The sequence below is a fragment of the Peromyscus californicus genome, unplaced genomic scaffold (assembly GCF_007827085.1).
Source record: "Peromyscus californicus insignis strain IS unplaced genomic scaffold, ASM782708v3 Scaffold_2__1_contigs__length_46816999, whole genome shotgun sequence".
Taxonomy (NCBI): Eukaryota; Metazoa; Chordata; class Mammalia; order Rodentia; family Cricetidae; genus Peromyscus; species Peromyscus californicus.
Window position 1 is genome coordinate 6,043,304 of NW_026294540.1, and position 22,166 is coordinate 6,065,469.

Sequence of the window (22,166 nt, forward strand, 5' to 3'; positions counted from 1 at the left end):
CTGTATTTATTCAGCAGATGACTGATTTTTTTCACTGTGAAATCTAACACACAACTTCATAAAACATGCATTTACTGTTTAACAATGATAACATCAACACTCAGGTAAGTACTACCAAGGTCATAAAGTAGAATACTCCTAGACTTCCAGAACTCTGTCCCACTTCTACCTAAACACACATGTTCTCCAGGTAGCTATTTTGTAGAATTTTGTGATAACTACTTTTTGTGTTGAATAGTTATATAACTTATACAGGCAGAATGGTAGGTTTTGTTTGGGTCTTGGAGTTTAGTCCTACATTCTTGGAGGGCAGTGTAGCAGCTATTAAAAATTTCACTATCGATGCCCTTTGACCAAGGCATCCCACTTCTAGGGTGCAAAAAAGTAGGGCTGAGGAGATGCTCAGTCAGTGAAGCGCCTAGCACTAAGCGTGAGGAGGACCTGACCCAGTACCCCCACAAAAACCTGAGAGTGGTACCACACACCTAAAATACTAGCATGAGGAGGAAGAAACAGGAGTGTTGGGGATCACTGGCTAGACAGTCTAGCTGAAATCAGGGAGTTCCAGTTCAGTCAAAGACCTTGTCTCAAAAAATATAGTGCAAAGTAACATGGGAAGACACCTGACAACATCATCTTGTCTCCACACAAGTGGTTCTCACATCTGTACACAAGTGTGCATGAACTATACATACATGCGCATATACATATTCATGGTGTATGTGTGCGTGTATATATATATATATATACACGCACACATACACCAAAAGAAGAGATAAAGAGCAAAAAAATAAGCAAGGCATGGTAGAACATGTATATGATCCCAGTAGTCAAAGACTGAGACAGGAGGATCATAAGTTTGAGGACAACCTAAGCTATACAGTGAGACTCTGTCTAAACAAGCTTCAGAAAGTGCAAAGAAACTCATTTTAACACTGTTTGTAATACATGTTACTCAGTAGCAAATGGTTACACCGAGAACATATATATTATATGGACTACTATATACAACCATTAAAAACACAAGAGTCAAAAAGCTAAAAATAGAAAAAACAAAGAATTGTGCATGTGCTATTCATGGAAAAAAATTAAACGTCAACATCAAATCATCATTATTCTTTAGGATCATGGGAATTTTTCACTGTTTCAGACACTAAATGTTCTCTACTATTTTTTTTTTTTTACAGTAAACACCATCTATTTCTGCCACCAAAAAACCAATTATTATGGTCCATCTAATTGTTTTTTCTTTTCTTTTCTTTCTTTTTTTTTTTCGGTTTTTCGAGACAGGGTTTCTCTGCGTAGCTTTGCGCCTTTCCTGGAACTCACTTGGTAGCCCAGGCTGGCCTCGAACTCACAGAGATCTGCCTGGCTCTGCCTCCCGAGGGCTGGGATTAAAGGCGTGCGCCGCACTTTTTCTTTTTTGAGGGGTGGTGGCGCTGTGAACTGAGCGCAGATCCTCAGGCGAAGACAAGTGCTTCACCACTGAGCTGCTTCCTCGGTCCTCTTTTTTTTTTTTTTTTTTTTTTTTTTAACAAAAATTTACCCTTGGTTTAATCCCTGAAAATATATTAAAACAAGTGTTATAAAACTTGAGAAACTAGAGGCAGAGGTAAAACTAGAAGTTCCAACTATCTATAAAAGGATATTCCATAAAGCTTAGCTTAAGAAGCCACCCCATTCTAGTTAGATACACCAAAGTGCATGGAAAGAACACCTTCCGGTGCTGAGACTGCACAGACGGATTTCACACTGTCTGGCTTCACCTGAACAGCCTACAATGGGTCTTCATTTTAATCTCTCCATCGCCATCTTTAGACAATTCCTCTGGCACATCTTTCTGTCAGAGTTCCTCTAGTCTAAAATGAAGGCTTTGGTTTCTCCTAGTTTTGGACCAATGCCCAACTTCCTGCTGAAGGCTTTGGACCATCTACCTCAGAGATTCAATGGTGATAGCCCTTTTTGACTTCATGTAGCCTTTGGAAAGAATCTTTTGTATTCTGTCCCAAATATAGCTTTGAGCTTTGGCACAGTTAGATACACTCATAGTCAGAGTAACCAGGTGCATGACCGGTCCTGGGTGTCAGAAACTGGACAGGTACTTGGACAGCTACAGTGTGTGGTGGTTTGAAGGAAAATGGCCCCCATAGGGAATGGAACTATTGTGGAGGCCCACAGAGGTTTCTAGTAAGATCTGAGCTTGCTTTACCTCGCAGGGCTGCATTAGAGGATGGCTTGACCATGTGCATGGTCACCAGGTGTCTGGGATGGTCTGCACTTGGCTGTGTTAGGGGGAGGTCTTTTGCTCCACTCCCTGGCATTCCTCTAAAAAGCCCTTTAGAAGAGACAGAAGGGGCTGGTGGATTTTGATCCAGGCCCTCCCGAAGCTATCCTGTTTCTGTCTGTCTCTTCTCCCCACTATATTTCTATCTAATGTTTCTTATCCCTCTCTCCTCAGGAGTACCCTGGGGAAAAAGTAGGAGCAGGCCTCCCACACACTATTAGGAGGTGTGGCTTTGTTGAAGTAAGTGTGGCCTTGTTGGAGGAAGTGTATCACTGTAGGGTGGGTTCTGCGGTCTCCTATGCTAAAGCTATGCCCAGTGTGGGACTCAGCTCACTTTCTGTTGCCTGTGGATCTGGATGCAGAACTCCCAGCTGCTTCTCCAGCACCATGTCTGCCTGTGTGCCTCCATGTCCTGCCATGACGATAATGGACTAAACCTCTGAAACTGTAAGCCACCCCAATTAAATGTTTTCCTTTCCAAGAGTTGCTTTGGTTGAGGTGTCTTTTCACATCAATAGAAGAAAGAAAAAAAAAAAAACAAAACAAACCAATAGGTATGTCCTGTGAAAATGAGCAAAAAGATTATAACACAAATGAGAAGAGAAAACGTTATCTGAAGGTGAATTCTCCAGAGTTTTACCCTAGAAGAAGCCATCGGGGCTGCAGAGGAAGGAACTACACAACCTCAGTAAGGCTGTGCTCAGAAGCCATCATCAAGAGTCAGCCTTTCCCAACACTTCTGCTGCCTCCTTCTCCAGACCACAGACCACTGTGGTCTGTGTGGTGAAGAGAGCACACAGTGGGATGTTCTTTTGTCCAGAGGGTATGCTCCAGAGAGGAGGAAGACAGTACACTATCCAAATCAAAACAGAGGCCAAGTCTTCCACAGGACAAGAACGGTTTTGGTGAAAAGCTAGAATGCCCATTTCCCATATCCATCAGGAAGATGAGAACACTGCAAGCCACTCACCCAGTAAACTGACTGTAGACCAGAGAGGCACAGTGCTGCTCAACAGAGGACCTGCAGGCTGCACATCCACACAGAGGTTCATCACTCATCTCAGATCACGGGCAGGTTCAGTTTTGTGACAATTTCTGGAGTACCCACGAAGACTGCACTACCTTTTCAAGCAACCATGTCACCATTATCTTTTACAGCTTACCTGCCCAAGAATTCGCTCCATGGTTCTTTGGCCACTGGTTTTCAAACAATATATACTAAGTGTGAATATGAAATGGTTCATATTACAGTCTATGCACTGGCGTTAGTTAGTCTTCAGAAGGGTGTAATTCTAAATATGTTATTTATAATTATTTTAATTTTGTTTTGTTTTTTGTTTTTCAAGACAGGGCTTCTCTGTGTAGCCCTGGCTGTCCTGGAACTCGCTCTGAAGAGCAGGCTGGCCTCAAATTCAGAGATCCATTAGCCTCTGCCTCCCAAGTGCTGGGATTAAAGGAGGGTGCCACCACCACCCGACTATTTTAAAATATTTAAAAGCAACCAACAACCTTTTATTGACTTCCCTTCCTGATAGAGACTTGTTTACAAAGGCAAAGGAAACAGAGCTGCTCTGTTTACAACCTAACTATCCATCCAAGAACACATTCCTGCAGCTCTTCCATAGTTGCTGCCTCACTCTTCCTATGTGGTCTCAGATGTCATCACCAACAGTTTTCGCTGCCCACTCATTCTAAAGCAGCTGCACCTCCCTGGTCAGGACCACAAATCATCCTTCCCACCTGCCAGACTACAGATGGGTTTAGTGTTGTTCCAATTTCTAAATGGTCTTACAATAAAAAAAAAATTCTGAGCCAGATATTGGGGTAAAAGCTCAAAGATCAGAGAAGCAGAGCAAGCCACAGCCAACCTCACCTTGACAACTCCTCAGCCGATCCTGTTTCCACAAATCCTCAGACTGAAAGTCTCTGAGTCCTCACCTGAAAGGCCTCAGCTAAAAAAGAGCCTTTAGTTCCTGTCTCCTCATGCCTTATATTCCTTTCTCCACCCACCCATATTATTTCCTGTCTCAACTTTCTTAGTGCTGGGAGTAAAGGCGTGTGATTCCCAAGTATTGGGATTAAAGGTGTGTGCCACGCTGGGCGGTGGTGGCACACGCCTTTACTCCCAGCACTCGGGAGGCAGAGGCAGGCGGATCTCTGTGAGTTCGAGGCCAGCCTGGTCTACAGCGCGAGATCCAGGAAAGGCGCAAAGCTACACAGAGAAACCCTGTCTCGAAAAACCAAAAAAAAAAAAAAAAAAAAAAAAAAAAAGGTGTGTGCCACCATCTGGCTCTGTTTCTCTGCTAGACTGAGACAATCTTATGTAGCCAGGGTGGCTTTGAACTCACAGAGATCCAGACGGATCTCTGCCTCCTTGAGTGCTAGGATTAAAAGTGTGTGCCATCATTGCCTGGCTTCTATGTTTAATCTAGTGGCTTGTTCTGTTCTCTGATCTTCAGGCAAATTTATTAGGGTACACAGTGTACCACCACAGTTGGTTATTTGTAACTCTTCCTGCTGACTTCAATATTAAACATTTCCACTGTATTCCCAGAGCCTTGCTCAAAAAATACCTGTAAGTCCTCAGGGGAGAAAAATGAGATTGATGGGCTTGGAACTTTCCCAAGGAATAAAATTAAGCATTCTAGGTGTCTCTCCACTGGCCACTATGTTCCTTAGAGGTATGAGTATTTAGTGTACAAATGTGTTATGAAGAGTATAGAACCCTCCAGGAAAGTGGCATTACCATGAATATCTCCCTCAGACAGCGCCAACCAGGATCCAAAAGGTGTGTTATGTGTTTTGTGCAAAAACAAAACCAAAGTACACTAAAGTGTTTTTATTATGGGTTGGATTGTGTCCTCTTTTAAAGTCCAAATGGCATTTCCTCAGAATGTGAACTTATTTGGAGAAAAAGTCTTCACATGACTGTATGACTGTGCACCCTTTACATGTCCAGTACTGGTGGAGGCCACAGGAGAGCATCAGATCCCTTGCAACTGGAGTTGCAAGTGGTTGTGAGGTGCCATCTGAGTGCCAAGAATCAAACCTGGGTCCTGTGCACAAGCAGCAAGTGCTCTTAACCCTGAGCCACCTCTCCAGCTCCCATTATAAATATAAATCAATTAAAATGAGATCCTTAGGAAGGGTCCTAAGTCAATATAACTGGTAGTCTTATATAAGGAAAGTAGATCTCAAAACAGAGATGTGGTGATATACTGTGTATCAAATAAAGCTTGCTGAGGATCAGATGACAGAGCCAGATTAAACAATAGAGGTCAGGCAGCAGTGGCACACACCTTTAATCCTAGCACTCAGGAGGCAGAGATCCGTCTGGATCTCTGTGAGTTCAAAGTCATCCTGGACTACATGAGATTGACTCAGTCTAGGAGATAAACAGAGCCAGACAGTGGTGGCACACACCATTAATTCCAGAATTTGAGAGTCACACGCCTTTAATCTTAGCACTTGAGATCTCATGCCTTTGCTACCAGTATTTGTGAAGCACAGGCGCCATTAATCCCAGCACTAGGAAGGAAGTGAAATGGCTGGGTGGAGAAAGGCATATAAGGTGTGGGGAGACAGAAACTAAAGCCCTTTCAGCTAAGGACTCAGAGGCTTTCAGTCAGAGGATTCATGGAGACAGGATCTCACCTTCCATTTGGCCTGAGGACTCAGTAGTGGTGAGAATTTTCTTTAGTGGCTTGTTCCTTTGTCTCTCTGATCTTTCAGCATTTACCCTAATATCTGGCTCCAGGTTTTCATTCTAAGACCAATTTAGGACTCGTGCAACACAGAGATAAGCTGGACACAGTGATAAATGCTGCCTTTAAACCCAGCACTTGGGAGGCAGAAGCTGATCTCTGCAAGTTCAAGGCCAGCCTGGTCCACAGGGTAAGTTCCACATGACAGCTAGTGTTAAACAGTGAGACCTTGTCTCTAAAACAAAACAACAAAAAGAAAACAGAGACAGAGGGAAGACAAATGCACAGAGGCACAGGAAGGCAGAATCTATCAGCCAAGGAGACAGGACCAAAACAGACCCACTGGTTAGACGGAACTGACCCAGGCTACACCCTGACTGTGGACTTCCAGCTTCCAGACCTGGGAACCAGTGAGTCTATGGTATGTTGCTATGACAGCCTCAGCAAACAAATACATTTTCTATAAACGTCTAAAATTTTAAGAAGTTGGGTATGGTGGCACACACCTTGAATGTCAACACTCCTCTGGAGGCAGAAGCAAGTGGATCTCTGTGAGTTCAAGACAAGCCTGATCTACACAGAAAGATCCTGTCTTAATAAAAACAAAAAAAAAACCCTCGCCCATTTTATGTTTTTAGTTTTTAACAGGCAAAATGAAAAGAAAATGAAAAATTTTAAGTTATCTTGGCCTTTCAATAAAAAGTAAATACTGTTGTTTTTTTTAATCAGAAAACCCATATACAACTATAAATCAGGCAGGAAACAGTGCTGATATAACCCATGTAAAAAATATATTAGGAACCGGGCGGAGGTGGTGCATGCCTTTGGAGGCAGAGCAGGCAGATCTCTGTGAGCTCGAAGTCAGCCTGGTCTACAGAGCAAGTTCCAGGACAGCCAGAGCTATTACACAAAAAAATACAATTTTGAAAAACCAAAACATAGCGCAAATTCTGTTGGTCTTACTAATTAAAACCTGGAGCCAGATATCTGGGTAAAAGCTGACTGATCAGAGGCAAAAGAACAAGCCACAGCCACCACCTCTTACCTTGCCCACTCCTCAGCCTGAAAGAGGCAAGATCCTGTCTCCACAAATCCTCAGGCAGAATGCAATGCTCCTGTCCTCCCACCTTCTATTCCTCTCTCCGCCCAGCCATATCCCTTCCTGTCTACACCTTCCTAGTGCTGGGATTAAAGTCATGTGCGCCACCACTGCCTGGCCTCTGTGGCTAAGTAGTGGCTTAGCTCTGCACTCTGATCTTCAGGCAAGCTTTATCTGTTAGATCACAAACAAATTATCACACACACACCCCCACACACACGTGTGTATGTGTGTGTGTGTGTGTGTGTGTGTATAATTACATATATATATATATATATATATATAAAATTAGGTTTCTATCTCATATCATACAAAAAAATTAATTCCAGGTAGATTAAATATTCAAACATTAAAAAATTATGTTTTTCTAATTAGAATATGGAAAGGGAAGCTATATGTTCTAGAGGATTAATCAAAACAAAAGAAAAACCATTTAGGAAAAGACAAACATATTCATATTTGTTATCTTATACACTGGGGCTGGATAGACGGCTCAAGGGTTGAACGCAGAGCCTGCTGTTCCAGAGGACAGGAGCTCAACAGGCAGCACCCACCTTGGGCAGCTAACACTCACCTGTAACTCCATCTCCTCAGGGATTCCTCACCCTCCCGCCATAGGCAGGCAGGCAGGCACTCCCATGCACACACCCACACACAGACACACAAATTAAAATAAAGTAAAATCTTTTTAAAAAGCCTACATACTTTTTAGTATGAGACCCCTTAAATAAATAAAATGAAACTGTAAGATCATCAAGAGTTAAAACAAACAAACAAAAAACCTCTCGTATTGCCAATAAAGTATGTGAGGAAAGCAAACACATACTTCAAAATAAACACAGATAAAAGATGCTCAACCTCACAAGTAATTCATGAAATGTAAATTAAAACAGTAAAATTTCCTTTTACATACAAGGGATTGGTAAGAATACTTAAAATCTGATAATAATGAAGACTCAGGTAAAGAAAGATGAGACCCACATACACTGACTCCTACACACTGCTGATTAAGCATGCAAATCTGTAACAAGGCTTTCAAGAATTTGTCAATATTAAATAAAGCTGAAGAAGGGTTTACATTCAGATGCAGTAATTCCTGTTACAGGTTTATCAACAGAGAAATTAAAATATATGTGTATAAGAAGAAAAGGTGCAGAAATATTCATCACAGAAAATTTGTAATAGTGGAAAAACTAGAAGTTAAATGTTCACCAATAAAATACATAGTAGTTTATCTGTGTAATGGGATACTAAATAACATTTAATATAAATGAACTAAGGCTAAATTTATCAACTTCTATAAAATCCAAAAACATAGTATTGAACCCAGACGAGGAGTTGCAAATCATTTTACATTATTCAAATATCTAAAATATAGAAAATTATGCACTGTTAATGAATGTCTATGTAGACAAATGATGATGTATGTACACATAACATATGAATATATATAAACATCCATGTATGTATAAGTACAAAAATATGAATGAGAAAGCCGATTCTAAAGATGTAGACAGCAGTGAAAGATACAAAGGTAAAAATGGTATCTTAACCCATAAAAAATAAAAAATAAAAAAAAATAAAAAACTTCTTTGATAGAAAAATAAAAAATGTTTTCTTTGTATTTAAAACAAGCACAGAGCTGGGCGTTGGTCGCTCACACCTTTAATCCCAGCACTCGAGGCAAAGGCAGGCTGATCTCTTGTGTTTTGAGGCTAGCCTGGTCTACAAAGCGAGTTCCAGGAAAGGCGCAACACTACACAGAGAAACCCTGTCTCGGAGAAAAAAACAAAAACAAAAACCAAAAAAACCCAAAACAAAAACAAGCACAGTATGTAAGAAGCCCTGGACCCCAGCACTGCAAAATAAACATATATACACATACCCATAAGCAAATCTCAACTAAGTAGAACAAAGCGTTACAATTTGGGCGGGTAGAAGGTAAAAGAGGTTTTGCTATATAGTCCAAGGCTGGCCTCAGCCTTCCAAGCCCTGATATTATAGGCATGTGCCACCCCATCTGACTTCAAAATGTTATTTTTTAAATGCTGGATTTGTACTTTTCTCTGCAATTTTCTGTATCCTTGTAATATTTTGTTAAGCTTTTACATAGACAAAGCAAAAATCTCTATCATAATTCCATCCAAAGAGTCACTAACATCATATAATTGAGTCCTATAGAGAACTGAAGTCCTGGGGGGACCCATAAGTAAAGAGGGCCTAGAACCAAGCATACCGTTCTAAGGTTGGTGGTACACATAAGAGAAGGAAAGAGAATGATGTAACTAATATATCATGTATAAAACTACAGGCAAATGTATAAAATGATGACCTACTCAGTTTCTCCAAACTCTAGAGCTGTGCATTTTGAGGAAGGAAAAGCTCAGAATCCCCTAAGCAATTTTACATCTCTATCTCCAGAAGGAATCAATTGGTTTCTCCATTCTTTGGTCAATAGGTGCTCAAGCCTGTCCCTCATGTTTCAAATAGCGTGTGAGCAGTGTTTTACTAATATAAAGTGTGAAAATGCCTTGTTTTACCTCTGACTGAAGTTTCTAACACAACTGAGATTCATTTTGAAAACAATATCTTACTCCAACTGCTTCTGAAGACTGAGAAGGCTTAACAGGAGCCTGCTGTTACTGTTACTGTTATTAGGAACAAGGCTGTTTCCACATCCTTTAAATCACTGCTCTGCTTTCAGTTGGTAAGTGAGCTTTAGGAACATACATACCATGGTGCCTCAACAGTGTCCAGATATGGTAAATTAAGTCAGTGACCAATCATCTTACGACTCATGCCTCTGCTGTTGCCATCTGGGAGAGACTCTCTAGAAGCTGGACATTATGTATCAGGATTCCCAACAATCCCCACTTGAACATTTTAAGATATTGCACTGCCTGTGTCTCTCTGCTCTCCTGAAAGGTAAGTCCCACTGTACCCTTTCTGCTGTCGATAGTTATGATGAGAGAGTGTCTCCCAGGTCCTATTAAAATGAGTGGTCCTCATCCTTCTCCTGCTGCGACCCTTTAATACAGCTCTTCATGGTGTGGTGACCCCAACCATAAAATTATGTTCATTCCTATTTCATATATGTAATGTTCATTCCTATTTCATATATATAATTTTGCTACTATTATGAATAGTCATGTAAATAGCTGTGTTTCCCGATGGTCTCAGGTAACCCCTGTAAAAGGATCATTGGCCCCTAAAGGGGTCTAGACCCACAGGTTGAGAATCACTGCTGTGGTATTACTTTCAAAATTAAAAAGCAAATTTATGCTTTTCTCAAACATGTCAGCCTGAGTTAAGAAAAAAAATGGGGGCGGGGAATAAGGATAGAATCTCAGGAGCTAGGAGAGAAGTTAGAGGAACACTTTGTCCAAATGACTAGATAAACTGGAGAAGATAAGCCCAGCATATGAAGCAATACCCAGTATATACAGGGTATCACAGAATAAAATACAACCAGTTCCTACCTCACTTTTAATTTTAAATGGTAAAATTAAAACAAAAACAAAAACAAGATCATGATGGAACATGCTTAGAATCCCAGTTCTTGAGAGGCTGAGAAGGAAAGATCTCAAGATCAAAACTAGCTGAGTTACAGAGGGAGACCCTTGCATTTCAAGAAAAACAACCTTCACCAGCTCAGTTATGGATTAAAATGAAAAACTCTAATGAACTTATAAAATTATATATGACTTTTACTTTTAGACTGCATATTCTTCCACTATTGAGACATCAAAGTTTGACCAGATGCAGAAACCCCATCTACGTAATGAGAACATGACAATTATGATGGCCGCCACTGACCAAGTATTTATCATACACTAGATACTGCAATTTGAACCTTCCATGTATTTACTACTTATCATCATAACATGACCTGGTTAATAATAATATAGGAGGACACTAAAGGTAAAATAACTTTCCTACATTCAACCAGCTAGTAAATGCCAGAGTTGGTGTTTGGCCCCAGGGCTGTCTGGCTTCAAAGCCTGTGATCTTTATTGCTGCCTTAGAAGTCTGGAATGGAGGGTACAGAAAATCTAATCAGTCTTGAATTGAAAGAAACTTAATCAGGTCATGTATCTTTCTTTCCTGAAGTTTTCCCAGCTGTGAAATGAGAACACCACCAATTCCTTTCCTCATCATAATGAGGATCCAGAAGCTCATGGGATATATATACACTCACAGCATCCCATTTTAGCTAAAAAGATCTGTGGACACACAAAACCTGTCTGTGAATGTTCATGGGGACTTTATTCACACTAACCAAAGACTAGAAACAGCAAATGTCCATCAACTAGTGAATGGATAAACAAATTGCTACATAAAACAATAGGGTATTTCCCAATCATAACACAGGGTGAAGTCATGGATGAATCTGGTAAACACTAAGTAAAAGAAGCCATACACAGAAGGCTACTTATGGTAGGATTTCATTGCCATGAAAAGTCTAAAACAAGGAAAAGCACAGGCATCAGGGTAGATTAAAAGTTGCCAGGGGCTGAGACATGGGGGTTTTGAATTATAACGAAGGTGATTGCTAATGGGGCTACAACACTTCTTTTGGGAAGGTGAAATGTTCTCTAAATAGACAGAAGTGATGGATGCATAACTCTGTAAAGGCAGAAAAAAAAAAACCCACCTAATTGTACACCTTTAAAGAGTAACATTTATGGGGCACGAATTACATCTCAATATAGCTGTTTTGTCTACTGCTAAGTGCAACCTTGAAGACCATGCCAGTCAAAGCAAATACATGTAAAAATACCTTGAACAAACGTATTACAGAAGTATTGGACTCTATTTTTGACAGTATATATTACATGGTTATAAAGAGACATGTTGGTGTATGCGTGTTTAGCCCCAGCACTGGGGAAGCAGAGGCAGGCAGATAGATCTCTGAGTTCCAGGCCAGCCTGACGTATAGAGAGAATCTCAGGCAGCTGAGACTACATAGAGAAACCCTGCCTCAGGAAAACAAACAAACAAACGAACCTCATTACACACTGGAAAAAAAAAAAAAGCATGGCCACTACCACTTCTGCTGGCTGCTATCTTGCCCTCTGAGAATTTTAATTCCCTTCAAAGTACTTAGCTCCTCTGGCTCCTGAATACCCAGTTAATAAAACAATAATAAAATGCAATCTAAACTTGCTGCTGCTGGAAACCTCAGGGACTTGTCCTGCTTACAAGGGGAAAGGCGGCGGGGAAGCCACAAAACCACTAGAGCCTACATTCAAGGCCAGGGAGGATAACAAGAATCTAGATCTAATGGAAATATCTAGAAGCACTTCCTGAGGATTTTCTACAGTGAAATCAGACAACAATCTGCACCTCCAGATGCTGGCCAATAGAAACACATTGCATTTCTCCCCCTCCTCTGACTACAGCAGCGGTTCTCAACCTTCCTACCGCTGCAACCCTTTAATACAGTTCCTCATGTTATGTTGAATCCCAACCGTAACATTATTTTGTTGCTACCGTTATGAATTGTAATATAAATATCTGAGTTTTCTGATGATCTTAGGTGACCCCAAGGGGTTGCTACCTACAGGCTGAGAATCGCTGCACTGGAGAGTAAGCACAGGGTCTCTCTGGCAAGCTTGGCAAACACTACCACTGAGCGATCACCACAACCCACATTTTTTCCTTTTCATTTCAACAGCGCGTGTCTGCAGCACAAAATTTCAAGTTCATTTTAAAGTTAAGGAAACTGAGGCATGAACAAGTTCATCCAGTTAACAAGCAGAGTCAACTGTCGGTTCTGTGTCACGTCAGCATCTGCTTTCTAACTTTCTCCATCTTGGTCACCTATCTTCCAGCAGATCACAGGGCAGCAGGGTTGACTCTGCATTTGCCACACGAACTTGGCCCAAGAAAATCTAATTTCCCTTTACTTGCTTTGTTTTGTGGCATTCATCCTGTAAGTTTCATTCAAAACACTTGCTCAGAATTATATTAAATATTTTTGAACAAATAAAGCAACCTGGCCAGGCTTCTCTGGTCAATCTTTCATGAATAATGAATGAAAGACTCAAAAACTTATAAAATTGTTACAAGGGTAGGGACTCCCTTCCCAGTTACTAAAAAGGGGTTCAGAACTGATTCAGAAATGCTGGAGCCGGCGCTGTGAAATGACTTCTGTGAAATGACTTCTGGACTGTACTACTCTTGTTTCCCAGCCAATCCAACGGTTATAGATTCTCTACATGAAATTATGGAGGCTACTGAGCTCCACCTACAACCATATCCTCATCTTTCACAGATTTGCTGTTTTCCAAGACACCAGGTATCATCTCTTTTTCTTCTTCCTCTCTCCCTACTAATAGCATTAGCTCACACTTCTTTAGAAGGTGAGAAGAGAACTCACCTGTCTCACAATCCCAAAGAAGAGCAAGCAACTGTGATGTAATCAGCAAATACCATCACATACTGTCAACTATCACCTCAGTGCAAAACCTGGGAATTCACCACAGCTGCCTTTAGCTTTTCTCCCAGACCACACAGGTGGCACAGGGGCCTCAAGAGAACAGCAGTGACTAGGGATGGGACAAGAGGCCACATTTTTTCTTTTAACATATGGAAGGGTTGAGTGGCAATAAATAGTAAACCGGGGTCTTAGTAAGTGCATTTACAGACCACTCTCACATTTATTGAAAAGGAATGTACTATATTTAAATCAGATTTCTACTCATTTAACTCACCCATCTTCTTTGCAACGATTAGTCTTGACCTTAATTAATTACACTTCTGACACCAGCCTATCCATAAATGTGTAAGAATTTTTACTTGATGTGCAGATAAAACAAAACTTAAATATAGACCTCCTTTCCTAATGTATGTTCATCTTCCTGAGCTGTGCAATTACAGACAGCACCTCTAAGTACTGAATTAATGAATTAGCAATTTTACAAGTGATGATGGACTTTCCCTGGGTAAAGATCATAGGTCTTTAGAGCGCTAACAAACACCAGACATACGAGCACCTTTATTTTAGAAGTGAGAGGATGCTCAAGCTAAGAAACTAAGTCTTGCAGATGGTTTAATCAAGGGCCTGGTTCTTGGCTCCTTTATTTTACTTGCCGACACCACCTGGGCTCCATACGCAAAGGCCAGAGTTCAGTTCCTGAATCTCTCATGTGGAAGGAAAAACCAACTCCAACAAGTTCCGTGGGGGAAAAGAAATCAGAATGGCTCCTTCACATATATCCTACCAGTACAGGTGAGTGGTTCCCACTTTTAATATTTTACACTTAAATTCTTGTGACTCACCCTGCTGAGCTGGTCCAGCAGCCTCTGGTTCTGTTCTGACAGCTCCTGGACGGCTCGGGTTTTTTCTCGGTCTGCTTCCCGAAGATGGACCTGCTGCCGCTCCAGCTCGTCCTGCAGCTGCTTCACGTCGGTCTCCAGCTCCGACACTCGTCCTTCCCACTCCCCTTCTCGGTTCTCAAAGCGTCTTCTCAGTTCATGCTTCTCTTGTTCTAAGTGCTAGGACGAGAAAAAGGGGAGCTTGAAAACTCCACAGCCTTTTCCTTTTCCCTTTTCCAGACAGGGAGCACAACAAAACACTCTACCACAGGGCATGTTGTCTAATTCACAGCTACAAAAATACTTTCTTCTAGAACAAGAAGGAATTTGACACACACACACACACACACACACACACACACACACACACATCATTCCTCCTGGAAACAATGTTTTGTTTGTTCTCCCTGGGCATGAGGTTCTAGACTAGGGAATTCATTTGAAATTTAACAAGTATCTTTTGGTTAAACTATATATTTAAACAACTAAATGTGAGCCCAACAACCAAAACAGTCATTATTTTCTAAAGGAGGCCTCTCTTGGAGCCATCTTTTTATGCTTAACGTTAGATGGTTACAAGCAGCCAAGTTCAGGGTCAGTACTGGAAAATGGAAGAGCTGACCTGTGCTTAAGTTACTTGATGTATTTAGTGTTCCAAATCACGGCTTAATAGATATTTGCCACTATGTATGTAATATACTACTACATTTCAATCATACTAAGGCAAGTTCGGTTTCAGGCCTTATTTTATGTGTGTGTTGCCTATTACATGTCTGTGCACATGTGTCTGGTGCTGGAGGTGAGAAGAGTGTTGGATCCCCTGGAACTGGATCTACATTTAGTTATAAGCTGCCATACGGGTGCTGGGAATTGACCCCAGGTCCTCAGGAAGAGAAGCCAGTGCTCTTAAGCACTGAACCATCTCTGCAGCCCTGCCAGACCTACTTTAAACCATGCATCATTAATAAGCATTATTAGTAATGTTTATTTCTGGCTTATCTATTTGTTCTTGTGTGGTTACTAAGGCACAGAAACTTTCCTAGAGACATTGGTGATGGACAAAACAGACACATGCTAGTGAAGGACAATAATAAAAATAATAAATTGTGTGTGACAGTTGGTATACAGGAAAAGTAAAGATGGGTTGAGGAAACAAGTCCATCAAAAAGGAGCCCATTGGCTTCAAGGAAACAAGCGTATCTTTTTCACTTGTGTGAGAGAATAGAGATTTCGAGACAAATATATTCTCATATTTGAAAAGCAGTGTGTCCAATAGCCAAACCTTTACTTCAGTCTAATTAAGGTAACAGTACTCAACCTTTGGTGAGCTCAGCAAAGTTCTAGTATAACTATTCAAAACACACTGATTTAAGCTGTGCGTGGTGGTTTATGCCTGTAATCCCAGCACTACGAAAGCTGACGTAGAAGGACTGCCATGAGCTTGAGGCCAGCCAAGGGTACAGTGTGAGATCCTGTCTCAAAAGCAGAAAGTACTGCCTTGGATCCCACTTCCCAAGGCTGTGACTCAGTTAGGACCGCAATGAGGTTTTCGACACCCTCAAATGAACTCTTGACTCTCTTCCTTCAGAGTGCTACTTCATCTCCTGGGAAAACACACTATTAACTGAAGTTCTTACCTTTCAACGGTTGTTTGTTTGTTTGTTTGTTTGTTTGTTTTGGAATGCTTCTTTTGGAAACCTCAAGTGCTAGCTAACCGTCATGTAAGAAAACCAGTCAGTCCCATTATGTCAAATCTGAGGTGGGCCTAAATTACAAGATTATCCCACTTCACCTTGTCATCTTATTCTTTACTTCGCTGAGTGACTTGTAAATGTTTTCTAAAAGCCAGATTTACTCCCCCCAAAATGAAAATTTATCATGTTTGAGAGCACTCAGGAGAACTTGCCAAAGATAAAAACAGCAACCCAAAATTAAAATTCTGAGCACAGCAGCAAAGGCAATGTTCACGAAAACTTTCACACTGACCACATTAAGGGACCCATTCATTTGGTTACAGTCACTCGAGTATACAGGCTGAAATGTCACAGAACTTTATACTGTTTAAATCGACACTTTCAGTTTGGAGCACATGAGCGAGGCAATACCAAGGGAGGCACTTCTACTGACCAGCACATAAACGGTTTGCCCTGGGCTATCCTGATACCGCGAAACTTTCCAAACTGAGGACGTTTCAGTCACTAGAACTTTCACAAAGACAGAACGCAGAAATCGAAGCTAACTTCAAACCTGAAACTGTAATGGTTAGTTTTATTCAACATGAAAACAACTGAGCAGACGGCGACACCAGGAACTCGGTAACCACAGTGTTACCGAAGGCCAGATAAATTAGGCTTGTGTTCTCAAAGAACAGAGAGACTTAAAAATATTCAGCAAACAGCTGCTAGTCAACAGCCCATCTAAGCAACTGAAACAATCCAATCCACTTGAAGAGTGGAATTGAGACAGGTGGTGTTGACTAATCTGTCCTTAAATTTCTTTAACAGGAAACCAACTCCCCATTTCAGGTGTCACAACCCTTGATAAATTTTGTACAGAATTTAGCCTTTGGTCTATTTGAAGAAATTTCTCCTAGAACTGTATTTTCATTTAAGCATTAAATTAACCAGTAAAAGGGCTGGATAGCTCAGCGGTTAAGAGCATTGACTGTTCTTCCGGAGGACCCAGGTTCAAGTCCCAGCACCCACATGGCAGCTTACAACGGTCTGTAACTCCAGCTCCAGAGGGTTTGACACCCTCACACAGACATATATGTCAACAAAACACCAATCAATCCACATAAAACAAAAATCAAAATTAAAAAAATTAACCAGTGAAGTCTAGGAGAATGTTAATAAATATAGACTGTGCTTTTTTGTTTTCCAGGGTTATATGGTACTTTGAAAATTAACAACATAATTATCAGGGCCATCAACAAAATTAACAACAAAATTATCAGGTCCATCAAAATAAGATAAGTCTAAGATGGGCCTACGGAGACATAAAAACTAACGTAATATGAATTCCTGGAGCAGAAAAAAGACGTTTGATACAGATTTAGGGTACTTTACTAATTATGGCACAGGTTAATATAAAATGTTGGTAACAAGATGAGCCTGGATGTGGGGTATACGGATACTCTATTATCGTTCCAATTTTTCTCTAAATATAAAAACCAATCGTTAAGAAGAAAAAAAGAACAAATCAATCAACTTCTAAATTTAGTGTTCCTAGTCTAAATAGATACTTGTTGAAATAGATGTTTTGCAAAAATAAAGTGACACCATCCTCCTTAGTCCTGGCCATTGCTCATGAAAAATACCAGGGAAAAGCTCTGTTCTCTTGGGCAGCAAGCACTGAACATACATCAGGACCCCCAGGCCCTTCTCCAAGTCTAGTAGTGACTCCCAGAGACTCATTTCCATCTCCCTCCATCCCGTACTTAAAAAAAGAATACCAAACGAAGAGAATCAGGCTAGGATGAGAGAAATACCAGAGAGAGACCACTTCTATAGGAATGGACAATCTACTCCCTGCCATAATGGGAAAAAGAAAGCCTGTACAACGGTCTGCAGAGAACTAAGTATATAAATGCAAGTTAGTGCTTTAGTTCTTATTACAGGGAAAAAACAAGGACCTGATTAGATGGATGTTTTTAAATCAAAAGAAGTAATTACAGGTACAGAAAAAATAAAAAATGCCTTTCAATTAGATTTTTAAGTATCTGAACAATAAAATATATTCTAGTCAAGCTATAAACATCTACGTTAACCTTTAAACCATTAAAAACCATTAATATGCCTTTAAAGAGACAGTCATACAGAATCAAATGCTTTTATGTTTGAAATAACCAGGTAAAACCCTGGTTGTGGAATATAGAACTAGAAATATACTCCTGAATGGTAGGTAAAAAAGATCTTGAAGATGGTTTGTTCGTTCTCAAGTTAGAAAGGTAACAATTTTGATGAGACCAAAATAAAACCAGTCCCTGAGAACACCACCACTACCACTGCTATAATAATAATAATAATAATATTACTATATTTTTGGATCCAGGACCCCACTGTGTTGCCCATGTGGACTCAGAAGTCAACAGCCTTCACAGTTCCTGGAATTAGAACACATGCTGCCATATCCTCCCGTCACGTGCTCAACCTCCAAACCAATTTGTCAGAAAATGTCTAATGTCTAAAGTGTCTAATGTCAGTGTCTGACAGTTCCTGGAAAACAATAAATCCCTCTTAAAAGATTAGTATTATTGCTCCCAAATGTTTAATTAAAAATATAGCTGCTATGTTAAACTTGAGAGAGTATTTTGTCTAAAAAGACATTATAAAAATCTCAATTGCTCAAAAACTAGCCTGGTGGAGGAGGGTGCTGGAGAGATGGCTTTGAGGTTAAGAGCACTTACTGTTCTTGCAAAGAACCTGGGTTTGGTTCCCAACCACCACGTGGTGGCTCACCTGTAACTCCTGTTCCAGGAGAGCTGACCTCTGTGGGCACCAGGTGTGCACGTGGCGCACATACATACATACACGCAGGCAAACACTCACAGACATAAAAATAAAACAGATAAATCTAAAAAGAATACGTTATGGGGAAAATTCACTTGTAGGTATCCAATGAAACAGATCCGAATAAATTAAATGTCACTGTCAATTGTAGCGCTGGAAGAATTAACAAGGGCAGAAAGTATAGCTCAGTGGTGGTGCAATCCTCAACATCGTCAAATAACTATTCATGAGTTAACAAGCAACTAGTGAATATATTTTCAAATGTACACGTGAAAAAAAAATCTTAGAGTCAGATACAGTGTACACCTATAGTCCAGCTAGTTGGGGACTGAGGCAGGAGAATCTCTTAAGTCCACGAGTTCAAGGCCAACATGGGTAACACAGTGAGACCCTATCTCAAAAAAAAAAAAGGTATTTTTCAACTGTATATAGAAGCAGCACAAATAAATTTTAATTTTTTGTATTTGTTTTTAAGTTGTAGTAGAGTGCACCTGACATATCATTTACTATCTTAACCACTTTCACCATGTACAAGTTAGCAGTGCTGAGTGTAATAAAAATACTGTGCAACCAACCTCCAGAATTGTAAGTTTAACATTAGCATTCACAAGCAGAACTGCAGAACAGTGAAGATCTTAAATGATAGTTTAAGCTATTTTATTCTTGCCCACGGAGTCAATTACAAAATGTCAAAGGTCATTTATTTATCCTTTTACAGCAGAATCTTTTTGTTGCTGTGGAATTTTGAAATCCTTTTCCTTTTACAGAAAGCTCCACATGGAAACCAGGATTTGTGTAACTCTACTCGATGAAATCTATCACTAATCAAACTGATAGGATGCTCTTTTCAAGTTTACTGTTTCTTCAATCAAGTCCCTCGCTGAAGGAATCTCAAATCACAAGTACAAATCTCTGGGGGCAGTACTCCTTTACAGTGGAACGTAACTGAATCGCTTTAGGAAAAAAAAAAGGACAGCCTTTTATTCCCAGACCTCTACTTCAAGTGAAAATTAAACAATTCAATTCACTAAGCTAGAATTCTGTTGCATTCTGGCAGTCTAGGCCCAGGTTTCACAGACAACTTTTCAAGACGTATCTCAGGAGACCATCAACTGGCAGGCCTCGTTCACAGGCCGGCTGAAACACTGGACACTCACTGGTTTCCTTTTTTCCTCTGATTAGACTTTGGATAGGTCACTGGACTACAGACACACATCAGTCTTATTACAGAAGTGTTTCTTGGATCACATTCTCACCGTTCAAACAGCAGGAGTGAGATGGAACCTGACAAGGGTTGATTTGGGGCCTATTCACATCTGTACTGTTCCTGCCGTAAGAATGAGAAGAACCAGCTGGAGCTGGGGACGGAAAAGGATGTTTCTTTCCACTGCCAAACAGGATTCCCCTCTCCTTTTTATTTTGAAAATCTACTGTTTTAGAACTGCAATCATTCTTTAGAACTGCAGTCAAGACCCTTTTCTGCTTAAAAGCAAACAAACAAACAACAACAACCAATAAGCATAGTTCTAGGTTTTGTTGTATGGAATTAACAGAAATATTACTGATATTTTGAAAAAATGTATTCTAAAAATCTACTTATTGGTTGGGGGGGGGGCGTGTAGGCCAGTTGCTAGGTAAGTTTTCCTTTCCCCAATATGGGTTCTGGGGATCCAACTGAAACAAACGCCCTTACCCACTGAACCATCTTGCCAGCCCCCACCCTCCACCCCCCAACCCAGGGAAAAAAGGGGTATTTTTAATAGTAGTTAAAAGTAACATGGCTCTCAGGTGCTGAGACTCGGGACACAGAAAACTACTACTGAAATACAGATAACTACTGAAGCCCAAACTAAATACACTACCAGTAATCACATGCTGAGCCCTGCCTCTCTGATTTCTGCAATGGAACCACGTCCCCTAATCCCTAAGTATTTGAAAGCTATATAAAGCTCCTTTAGGGACACTTGTTTCCCACAACTCTCTGCCAGGAAGTTAAGACAAGGGCATCCAGAGGCCTTAATGCCCAAACGGGAAAGCTTTAGGCTAACACCCTGATTAGAGATTAACTGTCTCTCCCAACACCTGAAGCATATTTTAAATGCTTCCCGATGCTCTCATTTCTGTGTGCAGATATCGGCTCAGTGCTGTATAAATTAGTCATACTGTAAGCTCTATTTTAGACGCCGTGTACAGTACATATATAGAACGGCCCACAGCGGTGGGAAACGTGCACGGACCCACAGCTGAGCTGGGTGGGAAAGTCAGGTGGGTTCCGTGAATGCTCTGATGACCATTCAAACTATCCAGCCTGTCTCCCGTTCTCGATGATTTTCTTCAAGACAGGCTAAGCATGGAAGGGGGGAGGGCATGTGATTCCGCAAACTGCCCAGGAATAGGAAGGCACCCGGGCTTCCCACCCAAGCCGCCGGAAGGTCCTCACCTCCAGCTTGTCGGTCAGCTCCTTGTGCATCTGCTCGTACTGTCGGCTCATGTCCTGGTTCCTCTCGAGCAGTGCCTTGCCTAGCCGGGCCGCCAGCACCAGGTCCTTCTCCTTCTGTCGGATCACCGACAGCAGCTCGGGATCCTGGGTAGGCGGCGGCGGCGGCAGCGGCGGCGACAGCGGTCCGTGCCCCTCAGCCGGAGACCCCGGCTCCGCCTGGGGATGCTCCCCGAGATCGGACGGCCGCTCCCCGGCCGCCAGCAACGCCAGCTCCTCCTCTAAGGCCAGTTCCAGTTCCCCGGGGCCCCCGGGGAAGGAGACGAGGGCGGCGGCGGCGGCGGTGGAGGAGGCGGCGGCGGCGGCGGGACTCCGGACTGCGTCCCCGGCCCCGGCGGGCAGCTCCATGCAGCAGGCGCTGTCCGGCTCGGCGGGTGCTGAAGCTCGGCCGGCCAAGCCCAGGCAGAAGGCGGACATGGCCCGCGCGCGCCGAGCCCGCAGCGGTGCGGCCCGGCCGGCGCGCGCCAGGCTGCAGGGAGGTGGGGGGGGGGGGGGGGGGTGGAGGGGTTGGGGGGGGACGGAGGGGGAGGGGGAGGGGCCCCGCCGCGCCGCCCCGCGCTTCGCCTCGCGCCGCGGCACGCGCCCCCCGGGTCCCCGCGAGCCCTGGGCGCGGCGCGCTCCGGCGGGCGGGCGGGCGGGCGGGCGCAGGCGGGCGGGCGGCCCCTCCCCCGCGCCGGCGGCGGCACGCGCCCCCGCCCCCCGGGGGGGGGGCGGCTCAGCTACCGGCGCGCGCCGGGGACGAGGACGAGGG

General features: G+C 42.2%; 1 protein-coding gene across 1 annotated transcript in view; it reads right to left on the minus strand.

Annotated features, from left to right (window-relative positions):
• Positions 1–21,887, minus strand: part of Bicdl1 (BICD family like cargo adaptor 1) — a 98,132-nt gene extending 76,245 nt beyond the window's left edge. The window contains 2 exon segments of the mRNA XM_052755141.1: positions 14,372–14,587; positions 21,359–21,887. Coding sequence (XP_052611101.1) covers positions 14,372–14,587; positions 21,359–21,832 — 690 coding nt within the window. The 5' untranslated portion in view covers positions 21,833–21,887.
• Positions 21,888–22,166: the final 279 nt, after the last annotated feature.